General features: G+C 36.2%; 1 protein-coding gene across 3 annotated transcripts in view; it reads right to left on the reverse strand.

Moving 5' to 3' along the window:
* Positions 1-20,497, reverse strand: part of LOC122038411 (uncharacterized protein YfhR-like) — a 40,102-nt gene that overhangs the window by 8,074 nt on the left and 11,531 nt on the right. For all 3 annotated transcript variants that reach the window (XM_042598155.1, XM_042598154.1, XM_042598156.1), the window contains exons 4-5: positions 5,915-6,036; positions 5,273-5,437 (exon numbers count right to left, since the gene is read on the reverse strand). In XM_042598155.1, the coding sequence (XP_042454089.1) occupies positions 5,273-5,437; positions 5,915-6,036 (287 nt within the window). The remainder of the gene's footprint in view (positions 1-5,272; positions 5,438-5,914; positions 6,037-20,497) is intronic.

Consider the following 20,497-nt stretch of genomic DNA (forward strand, 5'->3'; position numbering starts at 1 on the left):
AAGTAGCTTAATTCTATTGATATGAATTTTTTGTTATAGATTTGATGGTTTTGGATAATTGAGACAACTGATACGATTATGATTAAAGGGAGAAATCTTGAGTTGTATAGAAGTCTCAATCTTTAACCGGAAATACACCATTCCAATAACCTATTGTGTCGTTCTTTTATAGTTTTGATATTTATTTAATTGAGTTATTAATGATAACATGATTTATTAATTATAAGTTATAATTTTTAATAAACTATTTTAGTATTGTTAATTATTATATAAAAATTAATTAGATTGTTAAAATATGTTTGTTTTTCTCTTTGTATTTATTGATTAATTTGATACTCTGAGTTAAAAATGCTCGCCGCCAATTAACTTTTATCTAGAAGGTCCTAAAAACCTTCCATTGTTAAGGATGTTAAGTAATAATGCTTTTGACTTCTTCTAAGTCAAATAATTTAACAATACGTTTCGACCATGTCATGTAGTATAGTATGAGATTTTAAGCTATGGTGCAGAGATAAATTTAGATGAAACTTTAGCCCTTTTAGTCTTTCACTTATTTTATTTGACATGCTTTGTCATATGTTAAAGTGTGACAAAATAAAGCCAGCTAACAAAAGATGATACCGGGGCGTTGACCAGCTTGACTTTGACCTCCCCCATGTCATCGACCCTCCGAGGGGTGGACCCTTCTCCGAGGGGTGGACCCTTCTCCGAGGGGTGGGCCCTTATCACCGGATCAGTACTTATTCTCCAATTACGGGAAGAGATGTTGTCAGGCTTACAGCAAATATCACTCTTGATAATGTTCTTTTTGCACCTAAATCTCCTATTAGTTTACTGTCCATAAGCCAGCTAACAAAAGCTCACAACTGTTCTAGATCTTTTTATTCATTCTATTGTATTATTCAGGACCTGCACATGAAGAGGACAATTAGTGGAGGACATGAGAGTTATGGCCTATACTATCTCGATTCGGTTACACTTTTAACTGTCTCCTTATCAGTGGCATTAGTCATCCATCTTCTTTTGCTCTCAAAAATTTAGTTCTCATTCTGTCTACTAATTTTCAATGCGAGTCCTGTGAGTTCGGCAAACACCATCATACTTCTTTTCCTTCTAGAGTTGATAAACGTAGTTCTTTTGCTTTTGAACTTGTTCATTGTGATGTTTGGGGACCTAGTAGAGTTAAGTCCATAGGAGGTTTTCAGTATTTTATAATTTTTGTTGATAATTATTCTCGTATGACTTAGTTATATTTACTCAAAAATTGGAGTGAGGTTCCTACGGTGTTAACATCATTTTATAATGAAATAAAAACCCAATATTCTATTGTCTTACACAGTCTTTGTACTGATAATGAACGCAAACACCATCATATTTTAGACGTAGGTCGTACTCTTCTTTGTCACATACATGTTCCTAAGTTTTTGCTACTGTGTTACATGGGGATATCTCTTATCTTCATCCCGACAAATCTCTTTTCTCTATGCCTCCTCACATATTTGGTTGTCTTTGTTTTGTCCATAATTTTACTACTTGGATAAATTGTCTCCTCACTCTATCAAATGCATCATACTTGGATATTCTCACACACAAAAAAGATATCATTATCTTGACCCACTCACAAAACATTGTTACCCCTGTGCTAATGTTACGTTTTTTTAAGTCTCAATCAAGGTTTAAAATTTCGACCCGTGCCGAGGTTTCGGTTCGAGACCGGAACGATACAATTTCAATATCATACCGTGCTATGCCAATACAGTTTCGGTAATTTTATTTAAACATTAAATCAGTCAAAAATATAAAATAATTAAAATATATATATAAGAATATAAATTTGATTTAATAGAATTTTTATAAAAAATTTTAATTTTTTTAGAATTTTAAAGAATTTTTAGAATTTTTAAAATTTTTAAAATAGTAAAAACAATTTCAGAATATTATTTAATAAAATTGATTATTTTTTAAAAAAAATTCAATATATTTTTTATATTTTGTTGGGATAATTTACTTAGGATTTATAAAAGCCTCTTTAAAATATCACAATTAAATGAGAATTGTTTAATTTATTTAAATTGTAATTTTGCACAGTGATCCCTTCCCCGCGACCCAGCGCCCGCGCCTACGATGCCTCCAACGCCCCGTGGACGCCTCCAACGGCGTCAGAGGCGTCCGGCGGAACCGGAGGAGTTCGGCGACACTTCCGACGGTGCCAGAAGCGTCTGTGACATTTTCGGCGTCACTAGAAACGTCGCGTCTCGACGCCTCCGGCGCCCATGACGCGCTTCAGGCGCCGCGAAGCTTCTGGCGACGTTGTTCCTCCTAGTGCGACGATTTCTGGTGTGCGTGCAACTCCTCCTAGTGCGTGACGCACGACACGACGAAATCGTCGCTCGTCCGGTGCCGATTTCGCTGCGCGGGCAGAATGGTAAGTTTCACCCGTTCCGTCCGACATGGAACGAAATTTTGAACTATGGTCCCAACCATATTTTTCCCCCATAGTTCAGTCACATGATCCATTAGCATCTCTTCCATTACCTATCCTACTATCCATATTCCCCACTACAGATGTTCTGTTTCCTAAACCATTGCAAGTGTACACAAGGCGTGCTCGGACAGAACCAAATTCATGTCCTTCACCTCTTCTTCTTGAAGCTCCTGATGCTCTATTCCCCACTACAACTCCGTTTCCTAAACCATTGTAGGTGTACACGAGGCGTGCTCGGACAGAACCAGATTCATGTCCTTCACCTCTTCTTCTTGAAGCTCCTGATGCTCTATTCCCCACTACAGCTCCGTTTCCTAAACCATTGTAGGTGTACATGAGGTGTGCTTGGACAGAACAAGATTCATGTCCTTCACCTCTTCTTCTTGAAGCTCCTGATACTCCTCGCCCCTCCAATATTGATCTGTCGGCTTTTCGTATAGGTATTCGTTCCTGCACTACTCATCCTCTGTCTAATCATATCTCATTTGATTACCTTGGTCCTGCATTCCGTGCTTTTGTTGCTTCTCTATCATGTACAGAAGTTCCAACTTCCTACTCTAAGGTTTATTAACACTCGGCTTGGTGAACAACAATGGATGAGGAAATGTCTGCTCTTATCTCTCGTGATACTTGGGAGCTAGTGGTTGCACCACCCTTTGTTGATATTGTTGTCTGTCATTGGATATTTACTCTGAAATTTAAAACTAACGATACTATTGATTGATATAAATCTCGTTTGGTGGCCAAAGGATTTACACAGACTTATGGTGTTGATTGCTTTAAGACGTTCTCTCCTACTACTCACCTAAATTCTATTAGAGTTCTATTCTCCTTGGCTATCAATCAATCTTGGGCAATGTATTAGCTAGATGTGAAGAATACTTTTCTTTATGGTGATTTGAACGAGACCGTGTTTATGGAGCAACCTCCAATGTATGTTGTTAGGGGGAGAATGCTACTATGGTTTGCAAACTTAAAAAGGCTATTTGTGGTCTTAAACAAAGTCCCAGAGTCTGGTTTGATAAATTTAATAATATAATTAGTGTTGTTGGCTTAATGGTGCAAATCAGATCATTCTGTGTCTATATAACAGAGTACAAATGGGATTATCTTTCTTATTATTTATGTTGATGATATCCTAATTTTCGGCAGTGATATATGTGAGATAGACGAAGTTAAGAAGTATTTGCAGCAACACTTTGTGACGAGAGATATGGGACGTCCTAAATATTTCTTGGGAATTGAAATTTCTCACAATAAATCTGGAGTTTCACTATACTAACGGAAGTATACTACAGATTTACTCAAAAAAATTGGATTACTTGGAACGAAGTCGGTTGATACACCTATGGATATCAATTCAAGTGTTTTGGATGATACTGGAGAGCTCTTTGAGGATAAGGCAAAATATAGACGGTTTGTTGGGAAACTAATCTATTTAACAGTAATGAGACCTGACATCTCCTTTGTAGTTGGAATAGTCGTTTTATGAATAAGCCAAATCAAGTTCACTAGGATGTCACTATCGGGATTCTTAAGTACGTTAAGAAATCTCCCGAAAAAGAGTTGTCATTTAAGAGAAATAGGCACCTAAAAATCAAAGTTTATTCTGATGCCGACTATGCTGGATCTAAGACCGAAACACGGTCCACTTCTAGGTATTGCACTTATATAGGGCGAAATCTAGTAACATGGTGTCATAAAAAAATAAACTATTGTTGCTAGATTGACTTCCGAAGCCGAGTATAGAGTCATGGCTCATACTATAACCGAGATGTTATGGCTAAAGAATTTGCTTAAAAAATTAGATTTCACCTAGAATGAACCACTGCCAATATACTATGATAATCAAGCAGTTATTCACATTGCAAGTAACCCAATTTTTTATCAGAGGACTAAGCATATTGAGGTCGACTGTCCATTTATTCGTGAGTGTGTAATGAGTCAGAAAATTATCACTCCATTCACATCATCATCCAACAAAATTGTCGATGTCTTCACTAAAGTATTAAGAGGAAAACTATTCTCAGAACTTTGTGACAAGCTAGATATGATTGATATATATGCTCCAGCTTGAGAGGAAGTGTTAAATACTTCCAAAGACTCCCTTAATTGTAAGGACTATGATTGATTTAGATTAGCTTGATTATAGGGATTAAGATTGATTGTAATTAACGATTGATAGACATACCATAATTATAATATCCTCTTTCCCTCCTTATGCATACCTACATGTAAACAAATTAGGTCATGGAAAATATATTATCTCTTTCTCTTTTACAACTTCAATGTAAGACTATATCAATAATGGAATTCCAATCAATTAAATTAATTTTTATTAAATCAACTAATTTTTTTTTGTCTCTCTTTACTCTTAATAATTTTCTTCTCTAATAAATTTAAGTTTTATAATTATATAATTTATTGGTCTCCTTTAAACATGTTAATATCATCAAAATCTATTTTCTCTCATTTTATCATCTATTAGAGCTATAATTAATTGCTCTCATATACAATTTTTTTTTCTTCCATCTGATAACTCCACACATATATATACATTTTCCATGATCATGATGGTTAAATTTCCTTGAACAATTTTTTATTTGTTGCCTCTTACATAGAAAAACATACTATCCATAGAGCTTGAGGAGATACACTCATTATTTTCTTCTCAAAAATCTGTAGTCAGAAAAAAAGAAATGCACAAAAATTGTAATATTACAAGTCGAACAAACAAAAACAAGTTTATGGAAGACATAATGCTTTAGTCTGATGTAGTTTGCATACCTGTCTTATCCTTCACATCAATAAATCCATCTTTCTCAATTCTTTGCATGAAATCTTTGCCTAGACGTCCTTCAATTCCTCTTTCTAAAGCAAAACGACCAGAAATGTTGATGACTATGTGGACGTCATGGTATACTGAAGCATATAAGAGCACTGCATTACCCCCTGGAAGAATCATTTCATCAATAAAGAGTTGCGGGGATATTTGATGAGTTAGATACCTATATATATACACATTACAAATATTCATACAAGTCTAACATAGTTTTTAAATGGTTATATTTTCTTTTTCAGAGAACAAAAGCAATGCAAATGAAACTAAATGAATTTCTTTCAGTAATAGAAGAAAATTGTCATTTCTGTCCTACAATTCGGCATATAAAAATATGTTTCCTATTGTGGAGGTTATAAAAGGGCAACCCGATGCACAAAGCTCCCGCCATGCGGGGTCCCGGGGAAGGATCCATTGTACGCAGCCTTACCCTGCTTTTTGCAAGAGGCTGTTTCCAGGATTCGAACCCGTGACCTTTTGGTCACATGGCAACAACTTTACCGTTGCACCATGGCAACAACTTTTGGTCACATGGAGGTTATCCGACCAAGAAATATGGTTAAATGCACATGACTGACAAGTGCAATTACCTTTACTATGTCCAATAATAGCACTTATTTCATAGTTCTGCTCCAAAAAATACAAGATTACCGATCTTATATCTTCAGCCTCCCTTTTGTAGTTGCCATATCTGAAAACACCTTCACTTTCCCTGAAACCATCATCATATCTTGTATTATTCACGAGTTAGATTAGAATAGTAAATTATTCTTACTCTATAAAAGGAGTGCAAATCGCATGAATATTAAGTATATACATGTATGCAACTAGTGAAAAATCATTCATTGGCTAGGTAGGATCAAGTGTATGGGATGTTCTTGATTGAATCTATTCAAGCTATGTGTAAAATTTTAGTTTAATATGACAATCACATGTAAACACTGGTTCAAGTTCACAAAATCTTATGGATAATCAGTGAATGAGTTTAAAACACCAGAACCAACAAAAGTTTATATATGGTTTTTAATGTTTCTTGTACAATTAGTATAGTGTTGCTCTCTTAAAAAATTTAGCCTCCATAAATTTCTCGAATGTACCTAACAAGATCATGTTGTTTATATAGCCAATGGGAAGAAAACCTGTTTGATCTAATTAATCATCCATTATAGAAGATAAAATAGTGTAATTTTAAATTTTTAATTCCATTAAATCAACTCATGAATCTAGAATTAAAATAATTGAGCCTATTCTGTTGAAAGAATATTGTACAATAGAAATCTTCAGCCTCCATAGCTTGCTAGGAAAAAACAGATACTGAAGTAAGACATGAATAAACTATATGTTTCCATTTCACCTCCCATATATTATGAGTTTGAGAGTTAAGCATATGTTGAGGGGTACCATCTATGCTTAAGTGCCATATACCAAAAGGATCAAGTTGCTAATGAGAGTCCTATAATCAAAAACATATAAAAGAAGGCCAGGGATAGTAATCAATTAGAAAATCCTTTGGATTCTTACAACATTAAAAACAAGAGTAATCAATTTGAATTCCATAGGATATTTTCAATTTGAAGCAAGGGACAGTGATCAATCTGAAAATCATTTAAAACCTTTCAAGATTAAAACATGGAAACAAAAAGCTAGGAGACTTGAGGATGGGAGCGCATTCTTTAAGCATGTGTCAAGGAATGATCACTGAAGGGAAACGGTCTTCCTTCAATGTGTTAGCATTGGTAAGTGGCATTAAATTATATTATCATGTGTAACTTGGTAGGTCATTCTATTCTTCTTGTGTAAGGGGTATGCTTGAAATGCAACTAACCTAACAATAACAGTACATAGGGAAAGTGGTGAGCCCTTAAACACGCTTACAATTTGTTATCACTAAATGTTTTGCTCTCAACTCTATCATACCATTGTGAGAAATTAGAGGAAATCCATAATAAATGTGATTTATCCTTAAAAACTGAAATTTTTATCTTTAATTTTCGTGTCTAAAAAGAATAATTAAATTTTAATTGATAAAGTAAATCAACCCGAATGTCAAAATAAAATTAGACGTCGAGTTGAAGTTGAATTGGATTCAAATTGAGCACATCAAGTTGGTGTAGTGGTTAGAGTTACATGGGTTCAAACCATTTAGAATTTTGGCCAATTTATGACAGACCATGGTTTAAAATTTTGAGCCGTGATGAGGTTTTGGTCCCAGACCGGAACGATACAGTTTCGATACTATATCGTGTCATGTCAATATAGTCTCGATATTTTATATATGGGATAATTTTATTAGACTTTAATTAAGCATGTTTAAATTATCTCAATCAAGAGTTGATTAAAATTATTTAATTAAATCCTACATAAAAATGTCCTCTTACCACTATTTCAGTCCGCGTGACGAGTTTGGACGCATCATCGAGGCCACGCAACGTGTCCGGACGAGTCAACAAGCTCGCGCGACACTTCCAAACGCGTCGCGGTGCACCGACATCGAAGGCATGCTTGTGCTGAAGTCGGTCCACGGGAGGAACAAGATGTTTGCTTGTATAAGGTGAAACAACTATCCATGGACCAAACCAAATTTTAAGTAGGATACGTAGGAATTTTATTGAGGACTTAGGGATAAATTTCTCTTTTTCTCTCTCTTGCAATTCTCTCCTTGTGTACGCACATGGCATCTTCTTTTAAATGCCACCACCGCTCCCTTCTTTCACACGTTCAACCCATCTCTCTTTTTCCTCTTCTTCTCCCCAATCTTCTTCTTCCTCTTCTTCCAACAAGCAACAACATCTCCATCAAGTGCTGCCTTCTTCCAAGCACTTCCAATTTACCACTTTTCTTTTCCTTCCTCTCTTCTTACACCTTTCAACTACCGTACCAACAACGCCATCCTTGTTCCTGTTATCATTGTGCCTCCATCTGACATCGTTTTTCCCTCTTGATTCTCTTCTTCCCTTCATCTATCTCCTCCTATGTGTGCATAGAATGATAGAAGCAATTATCATTGTTGCTCTTCATCATAGCAAGTATTGTGTGCTGTTGCTACTATTCATTGCAACAAGTGTTGTTGTTCATCGTAGTATCAACCAAGATCAACAACAAGCCGAGAAGACCCTTCCTCTTTGTTTCTCCCATGTTTCCATTGTCCATAGCAATCATCCCTCTTTGTTCCGATGTTTTTGCTTGAACCAAGGAGAACCCTTGACTTTCCTTGGTCATAAGCCTCTCAATATCCTCGTTTAGTGAGATTATTGCTTGTACATTGCCAATCAAGGGTAAGAAATTACTAAATGTACGTATGTTAGTATCGATAAACAATTAATTATTTGGACTAATTACGATTTGTTTTACAAGTTGAATTGGTCTGAGCAATCCATATCAGCAAATCATCTTACCATATTTCATTCATTGAGAGAAAAGGTAAATATTTTATTTTATTAAATTCAATTTTAGGTTGGTGTCCCTAAGTTAGGATGAAAAATAAATTATTGTTTGATAGTAGCATGTGTCTCGTTTAGGAAATAGAATCATATCGAGATAGTGGGATCAAGATTTAATCCATTGATTTTGAATTTTAGTTAATTTTTAGATTTTTATATTATTATCATTATTGAATATTTATCTTGAGTTGTAAGTTATTTTCATATTGTATTTGTCAATACCAATTCGAATGAAGCATGTTGATTTGCTGACTCTCAAAGTTTTTGGCTATATATAGAGGTGGGAAAAATATATCCTTTGACTTCTCGATGCATAAAAAATGCTAAAATGAATTACATATATGCTCCTATAATTATTGTCAAAATTAGATCAAAATAATATTTTAAAAAATAACGAAATGCATTTAAAATAATTAAACTATTGGGGGATAAATAATTGATATTGCATAGGGGTTTCAAATGGGGATTAATATGGGGTTTTAAAAATTCAAATAGATGCTTCAAATTAGTATTTAGTTGGTACCTATCATCTACTTGTCCTTTGATGCAACTTGATGATCTAGATGTAGATATAGCTCTTATCTATAGACCCTTTATACTAATACATAATTAAAGTAGCTTAATTTTTGCCTAAAAGTTGATTTAAGATAGTCATTTAGATCAATGTGAATCTAGAGATAAATAATTGTGGTGTAAATGATTAAAGTGAAATGTTAAATATTTTGAATGGTGAAAAGAAATATTAAAAAATAAAAATTGAATCTAGCCTTACACTGGAGTAGTTAATCGCTACCCATAGGAGGATGTGGTAGTGACGGATCGTCCGCGGTCCGGATTTATTTGTGCAAGAGTGTTATGTTATTATATATCACCGATAAGGGCTTTAGCCCATACATTATGACACTATGAGGATAATAGCTCTAGCAATTCAATTTTAAATGGATTTATTGGTCTAGATGAACTCAAGATTTATTATTAGTGAAAAATATATATTGATGACTAAATGATCATAACTAAAATTATATTATCCTATAAAAAAACAATGACAATTTAAAGTAGCAATAGAAACTCTAAATGTTAATAAAGAATAAAAAAAACAGAATAAAAAAATAGTCGATAAAATATATATAGATAGATAGACGCACATTAAATAACTAAAATAAAATTTTAAAATAGTAATATAAAATTTGGAGTTACTTGATTTTCTTGACCTCTTATGCAATCTCTCTCCTAATTATTCACTTAGCAATTTGCGCTTGCATTTTGTTTTTCCTTGGTCTGTAATTTTTAGGCAAAGGGACCCTTTTAATATCTGCTGATAGATAAAGTTGTTTCAAGATCTCGAGTTGCTAATTTTGGTTTCATTTTATTTTGATGTATTTTTGTGCTTACAAAACCACCAATATCGGTTCCAAGTCTAGATAAAAAGGGCGAGGGGTGCACATTAGGTTGTCAGCTAACATGAACTTTCAGGCAAATATTCAATAAATAGATCTATCAAACTATTGTGTTAATGCTAGAATGTTCCCCGAAAGAAACGCATTACAGGATCCAACTGCAACGTCTCAACAAAAACCGTTACATTTTCATGAGAACTTGGGTGTAGTGTTAAATATGCAAGAGAACTCACGTAAAATAATAAAGGTAGTAGATATGATGATTATGAAAAAAATTAATATTTTATGTGTACAAGAGATAAAATGGATAGGAGAAAAGGCAAAGATGACAGAAAGTTTGAGTTTTAAGTTAGGGTACATAGGAAGGAGGAACAAGAAATGGAGCAAGTATTATTATCGATAATTCGTTAAAAGATGAAGTAGTAGAAATAGTTAGAAAGGGGATAAGATTATAACTCTCAAGATAGTGGTGGCGAAAGAAATTATTAATGTAATAAGTGTACATGCACCTCAAGTAGGATTAGATGATATACCAAATCTAGATTTTGGGATGACCTAAATAAGGTATTACAAAATATTCCACTAATCGAAATAATTTTAATAAGAGAATCTAAATGGACATATAGGAGTGAAAATAAGGAATATGATAGGGTGCATGAGAATTATGAATATGGAATAAAAAATGAAGAAAGAAAAATTATACTATGCTATTTATCTCATATTAGCTAATACGGTTTTTAAGAAAAGAGAAGAATATTTGGTCATGTTTAAAAGTAAGAATAATAAATCACAAATTGACTTTTTTATGACTAGGAAAAAGGATAAAAAGATTTATAAAGATTCAAAGTCATCCTTAGAAAAAACTTAACTACTAACATAGGTTAGTAATGTTTGATCTACACCTCGAACATAGTATCAATAGAAGGAAAACTATAGATGCCTCTTAAAATTAAGTGGAGAAAGTTAAAGATGGGAAGCAAAACATATTTAAGTAGAGGGTAGAAGTATAATTATTAGGAGAAATATACAGCAACTCAATACGACATGGAATATGATGGTATCAAAGTTGAAAATAGTAGCCAATAGTATTCAGTAAGTCAAAGGGAAGTGCACCACCAAGTAAAAATTTTGTGGTGGAATGAGAGTATAGGAGAAAGTGAAGAAAAAACAAACCTATAAGGTATTATATACTTGTAAAAATGAGAAAAACTTTAAAAAATATATAGTAACTAAAAAAGAGACTAAGAAAGTAGTGAATAAAAATAAAAATGAAACTTTTGAATATTTATATCAAAAATTGGATTAAAAAAAGGAAAAAGACATTTACAGAATAACTAAAGCGAGAAAGAGGAAGACAAGAGATCTTATGCAAATAAGATAAATTAAAGATGAATATTATAGGATACCAGTAAATGATGAGAAAATAAAAGAGCGATAGAAGAGGTATTTTTATCATATTTTTAATAAAAGTTTAGGTGATCAACTTTAACTTAGGTAATTTAAGTAGGTCAAATGAATATAGAAATTTAAATTTTTATCGTAAAATTTGAACTTGGAGAAGTAGAACAAGTTTTAAATAGGATGCAAAATGGAAAAACAGTTGGACATTATGATAGAGGTATGGAAGTGTCTAGGAAAACAAGTTATTAAATGACTTACAAAATTATTCAACCTAATATTAAAAAAAAAAAAGTTCTCTTATATAAGAATAAAGGAGGCATATAAAATTGTACAAACTATAGAGGTATTAAATTAATGAGTGATACCATAAAACTTTAAAAAAGAGTAATAGAAAAAAGACTAAGGAAGGAAATCACGGTAACCAAAAATCAATTTGAATTTTTGTTAAAGGTTGACAATAGAAGTTATACATCTTAAGCAACTAATTGAAAAGTATCGGGAACAGAAGCAAGACATATGTATGGTATTTGTCGACCTAGAAAAAACTTATGATAGAGTCACAAGGGAAATTATATGGAGAATTTCAGAAAAAAAAAAATGTTAGCATAACATATATTAAACTAATTAAAGATATGTACAAGCATGTAATGGCAAGAGTGAAGACTTTTGGTGGATTAACTGAAGTATTCCCATAAAATATGGTTACATCAAGGATTAACTCCAAATGTCTATCTTTTTACACTAATCATGGACAAAGTCACCGTACACATCCAAGATACAGTACCGCGATACATGTTGTTTGCAGAAGATATTATTTTAGGTGGTGTTTAGTTTAGGGGTTTAGGAATGAGGGAATGGATTTATTCCCAAACCTTGTGTTTGGTTGATGGGAATGGAATTAAAATTTTAGAATGAAACCCAAAAACTTAGGTATTGATGAAACTCACCTCCTCCTATGGGTTTTAATGGGATTGGAAATGATAATTAAGTTTTGAATGAAAATACCCTTACTATATTTGTTTAATTTTTCTTTCATCACTTTCTCTCTCCTTATTATCTCTCATCACACTTTCTCTCTCCTCATTCTATCATCACACTTTCTCTCTCATCATACTTTCTCCTCATCTCTCCCATCACACACTCTCTCTTCATTTACTTTCATCACACTCTCTCTTCATTCTCTCTCATCACATTTTCTCTCTCATCCTCTCTCATTATGCTCTCTCCCATTACACTCTTTCCTCATTTTCCCTCATCACACTTTCGCTCTCTTCATTCTTTTCCATCACATTTTCTCTCTCATCATATTTTTCTCTCATTCAACTTTCTCTCACATCTATTTTTTTCTCTTATTTTTTTCTAAGGATAAAAAAGAAAATTTTGATTTATTCCGATAGAAAATATTCAACTAACCAAATATTATTTTTAAGAGTGCTATTCATGCTCATATCCATTCTCATTCCACAATACTATGATTCTCATTCCCATTTCAATTTCTAGGAAAGAACCAAACGCCACCTTAGTAAATGTTAAACTTGAATTTTGGCAAGAAACGCTAAAAGTGAAAGATTTCAGACTTAGCAGAATAAAGATAGAATATATAGAATTTAAGTTTAACAATATTAGACATAATGAGACAATTGTTAAAATAAGAGATGATGAATTGTTTGTAATTAAAAGTTTTAAGTATTTAGGATCAATTGTTAAGATGAAAGATGATAAATTATCTTCAAGTGAGAGTTTAAGTATTTAGAACCATTTTTGTAAAAGCATGAAGGGATTGAAAGATATGTCTTATATACAATATAAGCGGGATAGTTGAAATGGAGGAGAGCATTAGGTGTTCTTTGTGATCATAAGGTACCTCTAAAACTTAAAGAAAAGTTTTACAAAATAATGGTTAGACCTGATATGTTATATGGAGATGAATGTTGAGCTATGACTCGAACACATGAGTAGAAGATGAGAGTTGTAGAGATGAGGATGTTAGGTGGATGTGTGAACATACAAAGATGAACACGATAAGAAATGAAAATATTTGGAATTGCATCTATTGAGGGAAAACTTTAGAAGACGCGTTTAAAATGGTACGGATATGCACTTAGACAACTAATAAATGCTTCAGTTAGACAATGTGTGAAACTATGATAAATGTGCATCTCATATGAGGAAAATTAAAAAAAACTTAGTAACAATAAAACAAGATAAACTTTATTTAAATATAAATAATGATATAATAGGGGATAGAGCGTAAAGGAATAGAAGAATCCATATATCTGACCTCACCTAGTGAGATAAGACTTGGCTATTGGTGTTACATTTATGTGCTAACACTATATTATTTTCATTGTATTTGTAGGGGGAAAAATATGAATATATAATAAAGTTTATAAAATTTCTGATTATGCTAAGTAAATGTTGCTTGGCTCTTGGTTCCTTTTTTTCACACTATCACCAGGTAAGTGGGAATTATACCCCAGGCCTAATATCTGTTTCCTCGAAAACATAATAGTAAAATACTTCTCAACTACTTGTCTCAAGATATGGTTTCTCCTCGACGGATCTATGTAGTTCAATCTCGCCAATCTGTTGGATGATCATTGAAGAAAAAATAAAGGAAAGAGTAACTTTGTAAATATAAAAAAGGTATGTAAACTCAAAATAACTTTGTAAATATAAAAAAGGTATGTAAACTCAAAATAGGAATGAAAGGCATTTTCATCATCTCATGTTAGCCATGTATTCTTCTTGAGATAAAGCAACCTCACACTTATTCCTTAGTTATACCATAGAGCTTAATGTCAAGCTTCATTATGGAATATGGCAAGCTTAACATTTTTAGGTTTTGTGGTGGCTTACTTCCCTCCTTTTTTCTTGGAGGAGTGGGGGGAGGTAAATATATATAAAGAGATCTCAAGGATCACAAAATCATTACGACTCTAGACATTTATGAAATGAAATGAAAGACGTCATCGCAAAGCTACTACACTCTAGACATCTGCGAATTGACAAGCAACATCAAGTAGCTACTACTACTCTATGAGTTAATGAAACAAAAAACATGAATCTAAACCTTGCAGAACAACCTCTCAACACAAGGAATATCACCCTCAAAACGGCATTTGTTGCGAGTTTGCCAAACCAGAAAAACCATTCAAGAAACCTCCAAATATCGAGCCTTTGTAAGTCGTCCATTGCCTCGATATAGCCTTCGGAATGCCCTGAATAAGATAGAAAAAATCTAATGGCAAAAGCCCAACCAACCCCGCAACTTGTCCCAAAGCTCCCTCACAACGGACACGGGAAACATAAGAGGAAATTGGACTTCTCTTGCTATTGGCACAAAGAACACAGCTTGTTGGTTACATATGACATTCTATCCGCTATCCTCAACCGTCCGTGGGCCATTAACCAAAGGGTGAACCAATGCTTAGGCAGCAAACCAACCCTCTAAACAACCGATGCCAATAAACCTTGGTGGCACGAGGTCTGAACAATTCATATGTGTTGACTGCCCCCTTCTTTTCCCCGTAAACCATTCTATCATCTTCATGTTCATCGCTCCTTGGCTCCCTATTCTTTGCAATGGATCATCCCGATCAAAGGAGAATCTGACGGCTTTCCTTGTTAGTGCCAAAAATCTACACCTTTAAGATAGTGATGATGCACCCATCAAACCCAAAGTGAATCCATCTTATTTTGAACATTCTAGAGCGTCCAGCATAATATAGCATTGTTCCAAGCTTACAAATCTCAAAGACCATAACTCCCTATTTTCCTTCAGTAAACATATTGTTGCCCAAGAGATCAGTGGGTGCTTAGTAGACCAAATGAAAGATCGGCGCATACCATAGAGTTTATCAATTAACCCACAAGGCATTAGAAGAATACAAAGTCAATAGCATTCAACACCTTGAAGCACCGAACGTATCAACTCCAACCGGCCAGCATAAGAAAAGGTATGTTTAGGCCATGCTGCAACCTTCTTTTCCATTGCACCAAGTAAAGAATTGTAGTTAGCAATGAGAAGCCTCTCCGTGGCTAGGGAAATGCCAAGATATTTAAATAGGAAAGTACCAAGTGATTTGAAGTATATGATTTCAAGCTTGATCATCTACACTAGTCGTGTAAATATTGGACTTCAATGGATTGGCCTGAAGTCCCGCCTTGTTGCCAAAATCCCTCAACACCTACGCCAAGATAGAGATGAGATATCGATCATCGACATAAGCTAGGTGTGTAATTTGGGCACCCCCACACATACGATGAGAGTGAAAATCGAGTTGTCGTAATGCCTTCTTTAGTTTTCTAAAAAAACCTCCAAGCATAACACGAAAAGCAAGGGTGAAATTGGATCTCCTTGCCTCAAACCTCGCCTCCCACCGAAAAACCCATGCTTACTACCATTGATACTTACAGAGGACAAGGTCGTGGTGACACATTCATGAATCCAAACTCGAAATTGCTGTCGAAAACCATAACCAACAAGTGTGAAAACCCCAATCAACGCTATCGAAAGCCTTCTTTAAGTCAACCTTGATCATGCATCTTGGCGATATGCATCTGCGAGCATACTTCCTCAATAATTCCTGTGCAAGATTAATGTTCTCCCAAGTAGAGTGGCCTTGAACAAAAGCCGCTTGTGCCGAATCTAAAGCATCCATTACTTCGCCAACCTTCCCGCCAACACTGTTGAGATAACCTTGTAGAAGACCGCACAACACGATATTGGGTGGAAGTCCAAAACCCGTGGTGAATGATTAGATTTGGGTATTGACGCAATCAAGGTGTGAATCCATTGCTTGAGAAGCTGCCCATGTTGGAAAAACTCACGAACTGCAGTAAAAAATTCTGCTCTTGCCGTGTCCCATGTCAAAGTAAAAAACTTGGCATTAAACCCATCGGGGCCAGGGGCTTTATCCTTCCCAATATCAAATAGTGCAAGGCGGATTTCCTCATCAGCCACGGGCATGGTTAGCTCCTTCATTTGGCCCTCGAACAGCTTCCTTCCATGTTCCTACTGTTCAGCGGAATACAAGGTTCGCTAGTGCCCAATAACCCTTGAAATATACCACAAACTCATTGGCAACCTCCTCCAAATTAGATGTTTGTTCTCCGGATTGTTTCGTGAGTATGATGATGAAATTCCTCTTGTCGTTGCGCTTCACCAAATCATGAAAAAACTTTGTACATTTGTTGCTATTCTTGAAATAAACACTCTTAACTCTTTGTTGATAAAAAGTCTTCTCCGCCTTCGCAAGTAGCGTTGCTTTCTTCCTTAGTGTTCCATACTCGCTTGGAGCCCCCCCCACCCACCCACCCCACCCCCACCACCAAGAGTCCATATTAGGCTTCTTCTAACTCCTTCTTTGCCCTTGCCGCTTTCTCCGAAATATTTGGAAGTGTTCTTTATCCAGAAATCACAGCTTACCCTTCAAATGTGAGTTTCTCCTTTAGCCTATATTGAGCATTTCCATAAGTCGGCTCCCCACAAGAGATCTCTACCAAGTCTTGGAAGCCACCATGCAACATCCACATATTAAATAATTTGAAAGGCTTGTTCAGCGCCCTCTCCCTTGCTAGTGTGGAAACTGTGCCACATAAGTGATCTGAAAGACACCGAGCGCCATGAACTCCGCATAACTCTCATAATCTGCCAATAGTCAATGTGAGTTGACTAGGATATGATCAAGCTTGCAAGATACCGTGCCATTTGTCCAAGTCAACCTACAACCAATTGATTGAATATCCACGAAATCACACAAATGTACAAACCTCTCCAGGTCATGAAGTTCATAGTTGGTGATCGGTTGCCCTCCCTCCTTGTCTTGGACCGTCAAAAGAGAGTTGAAATCACCCATTAGAAGCCACAGTTCATAAATGTTCTGTCCAATTGCCGTAAGAGAGTCCCATAAAGGCCTCCTAGACACTATAGAATGGAGACCATAGATAAATACAGTGAGGAAGCTTCGCATATGACAATGAATGTATTGCTCCTCCATAACGAGTAAATCCAAAGAAACCCTTTGCATTTCCCATAAGAGCAAAATGCAACCATGGTTAGACAAACCAAAATTATCAGCTTGTCCCATACCTGCAAACCGCCATGTCATGATAGGCTCAAGAGAGCTTTTGTAAGTTTTGTCCCAAGTAACGTCATTACTTGTACTCCTTTGTGCTTGAGGTGGTGCTACACTCCCTCATGTTAAAGGGGCTTATGGAAGCCCCTTATGTTCCATACCGCAACCTTCATTTGGCACCCGTCCAGGCTGCTCACACGGTAATTGTCTACTATATTGCCTAATCACCATACCTCCTACCATGTCTTTACTTGTTGCCCCATTGCTCGTTGATGAGGATGAAGTTGAGGACTTATAGGATAGCCACCTGGACACTCTTCTCCGATAAGGTGGAGGCACCGGTAGCTGTAGTGATCGGTGCCCTTTCTTGTGGTGTGTGTTAAACAACCTCCACTTCATCATCTTGCACTTCATCCCGTGAGGATAGTTGTGATGTACTTTCTTAGTGAGTGTTGTGTCTCAGTTCTCGCCGCCCCGGAGTGTTTTCATCCGGAGCTGGCGGTGCCTCCACCGCAACAAGGATGGGAGCCTCCACAATCGCCAATTGGTTTGTATCCTCCAACCCCTCCCTTGTCCTTGCATCTGGAGTCGTTCCTCTCCCTTGTTGAGTACGGCGACGATACCTCGAATGTCAATGCCCTATTGCAAGATGAGAGCGTTGTCTCTCGTTCTGATTGTAATTCTGATAGGTCAGTACCTCTCGTCTAGTTTGATTATGATTTTAGTGACAAGTCTCCTTCCAATGCCCCATTCTTCGGCAACCTTCACAAAAATCCTACACCATCTCATAGACAACCTTTAGATCAAGTTGAACTCCAGTGGGCAATGTAATCGGCACGCTCTCAACTCTTTCCCCGATGACTGCAATTTCCATCATGAGGCACACATACTCCAATATGTCTCTTGTTCGTGTCATTTGATCTGTGTAAAGTGGATTCCCAATCTCCAAGCCTATCAAGCTTAGCACCTTCGATGACCAACAGTCCGGTGACAAGTCATGGATCTGAATCCACATCGGGATGAAATGCCCATCTACATTGAAGAGAAAACAGCTTGGCATAAGCTTCAAAAAGATTGGAATTCCATACGCAAAATACGGCCCTTCAAGAACCACCTTCTCCCTATCCTCCATTGTCTCAAACTGATATACAATCCATCTATTCCTGTGCATGAAAAATTTGTACGAAACTCCCCATAGGGAAGTCTCGGCCAGGATGGCACCTCATGAAGCACCCCACAATACAAGCCCAATGCCCCATCCATTGTTTCAACGTCGTCATATTCAAAACGCAACCTACTTCCGATTGCCTCGTAGTGTTCCAGTGGCATTGCTAACTTCGCCTTTCGATTGTCTTTGAAAAGGTTGGCTCATGTCCTTCCCTACTATAGGATTCTTCCTTTGCTAGGAATTCCCCTATGCTCCTCCTGAACTTCTTCCTCTTCTTGCTTTGCAACTGCCTCTAGCAACCCCTCTTCTTTCAGCACTCCTCCTCTCTCTCCTAATGGTGAGACTCCTTCATGACTTCCTTTGCTAGGAATCCGCCACATCCGCCTGCTGCCTCATTATTACTGCAGGATTAGCTTAAGGTAAATTCAGAAATTCCTGCTCCACATGAGCATTTTGGGGACCGCTTGGTTGTGCTAATTGATTTCGAGATATATTTGTAGCGTTAATAGGGATGTAAATGAGCCGAACCGAGCCGAACAGTATTAGGCTTGAGCTCGGCTCGTTTTAGAATTATCAAGCTCGCGAACAGTTCGAGCTCGACTCGTTATTAGCTTGATTATCAAAGTTAACAAGCCTAACTCGTTAAGCGAGCTCGGGCTCGTTTTCGGACTCGTTTAGAGCTCGTTTTTGGCTCATTTTAGAGCTCGTTTTTTTTGTTCATTTTAAAGCTCATTTTAAGGCTTGTTTTAGAGCTCATTTTTTGGCTCGTTTTAGAACTCGTTTTTTTGCTCGGTTTAAGGCTCATTTTTTTTGCTCATGAGCCTATAAACGAACATATTCGCGAGCTCACGAGCCGAATATCCTTAAGCTCGAGCTCGGCTCGATAAAACTGTCGAGCTCGAAATCGAGCTCGAGCTCAGCTCGATAAGATAAACGAACGAGCTTTTTACCGAATCGAGCTCCGTATAGCTCGCAAACCGTTTGGTTCATTTACATCCCTAAGCATTAACCAGCTTTCTTTTTTGTCATTTCAGTGTGAGGAATAAATGTAAAAGATGTTGGACAAATTGGATTCCAACCGGTCACAGAGAAACTTCTTTGTGTAACCCTGTTGTTAAACCTCTACCAAATTAGCCGCACCTTCCACCTTTGTACCCGTCATCTTCCTCCCAATGCTCCGATGATCACCGGAGTAGATTCCAGCAAGAAGAAAATACCCTTCCCTGGAAACTCGTCAGAATATCCCAATCAGAAATCACATTCAGGAAGCAACCAGCAGTATTGCAGTCTTCAAAACCCCGAGCAGCCACCTTCCTCCAAAATCGCAGATTTGCCACCAAATACTACAAAAACCAACAGTTCCACCTCAAAGAAGTGATGCCACACCCTTCCCACGTCCCTCACCATTGGTGAGGGGTGGGATGCCACCCAAGAGCTCTCGCAAGTCTCCTAATCAACTTCCAACAACCATGTCTCAAGGAAAAAACTAGAGAGAAAGGAGAGCTTCTCTCTCTAAATTAGAAGCCATTTTTATCTCAAGTGAACTTCATATACTGCTTTCATTCTAGGATAAAAATCCAAATTGATGGGGCATTCCAATCTTGAGAAATTCAAATACATGAAAAACTCCGGCGTAAATTGGACTTATTCCAGCTCAACCTAATGACTAACCTCAGATAAATGTCAC

Source organism: Zingiber officinale, chromosome 1A, assembly GCF_018446385.1.
Source record: "Zingiber officinale cultivar Zhangliang chromosome 1A, Zo_v1.1, whole genome shotgun sequence".
In the NCBI taxonomy this organism is placed as follows: domain Eukaryota; kingdom Viridiplantae; phylum Streptophyta; class Magnoliopsida; order Zingiberales; family Zingiberaceae; genus Zingiber; species Zingiber officinale.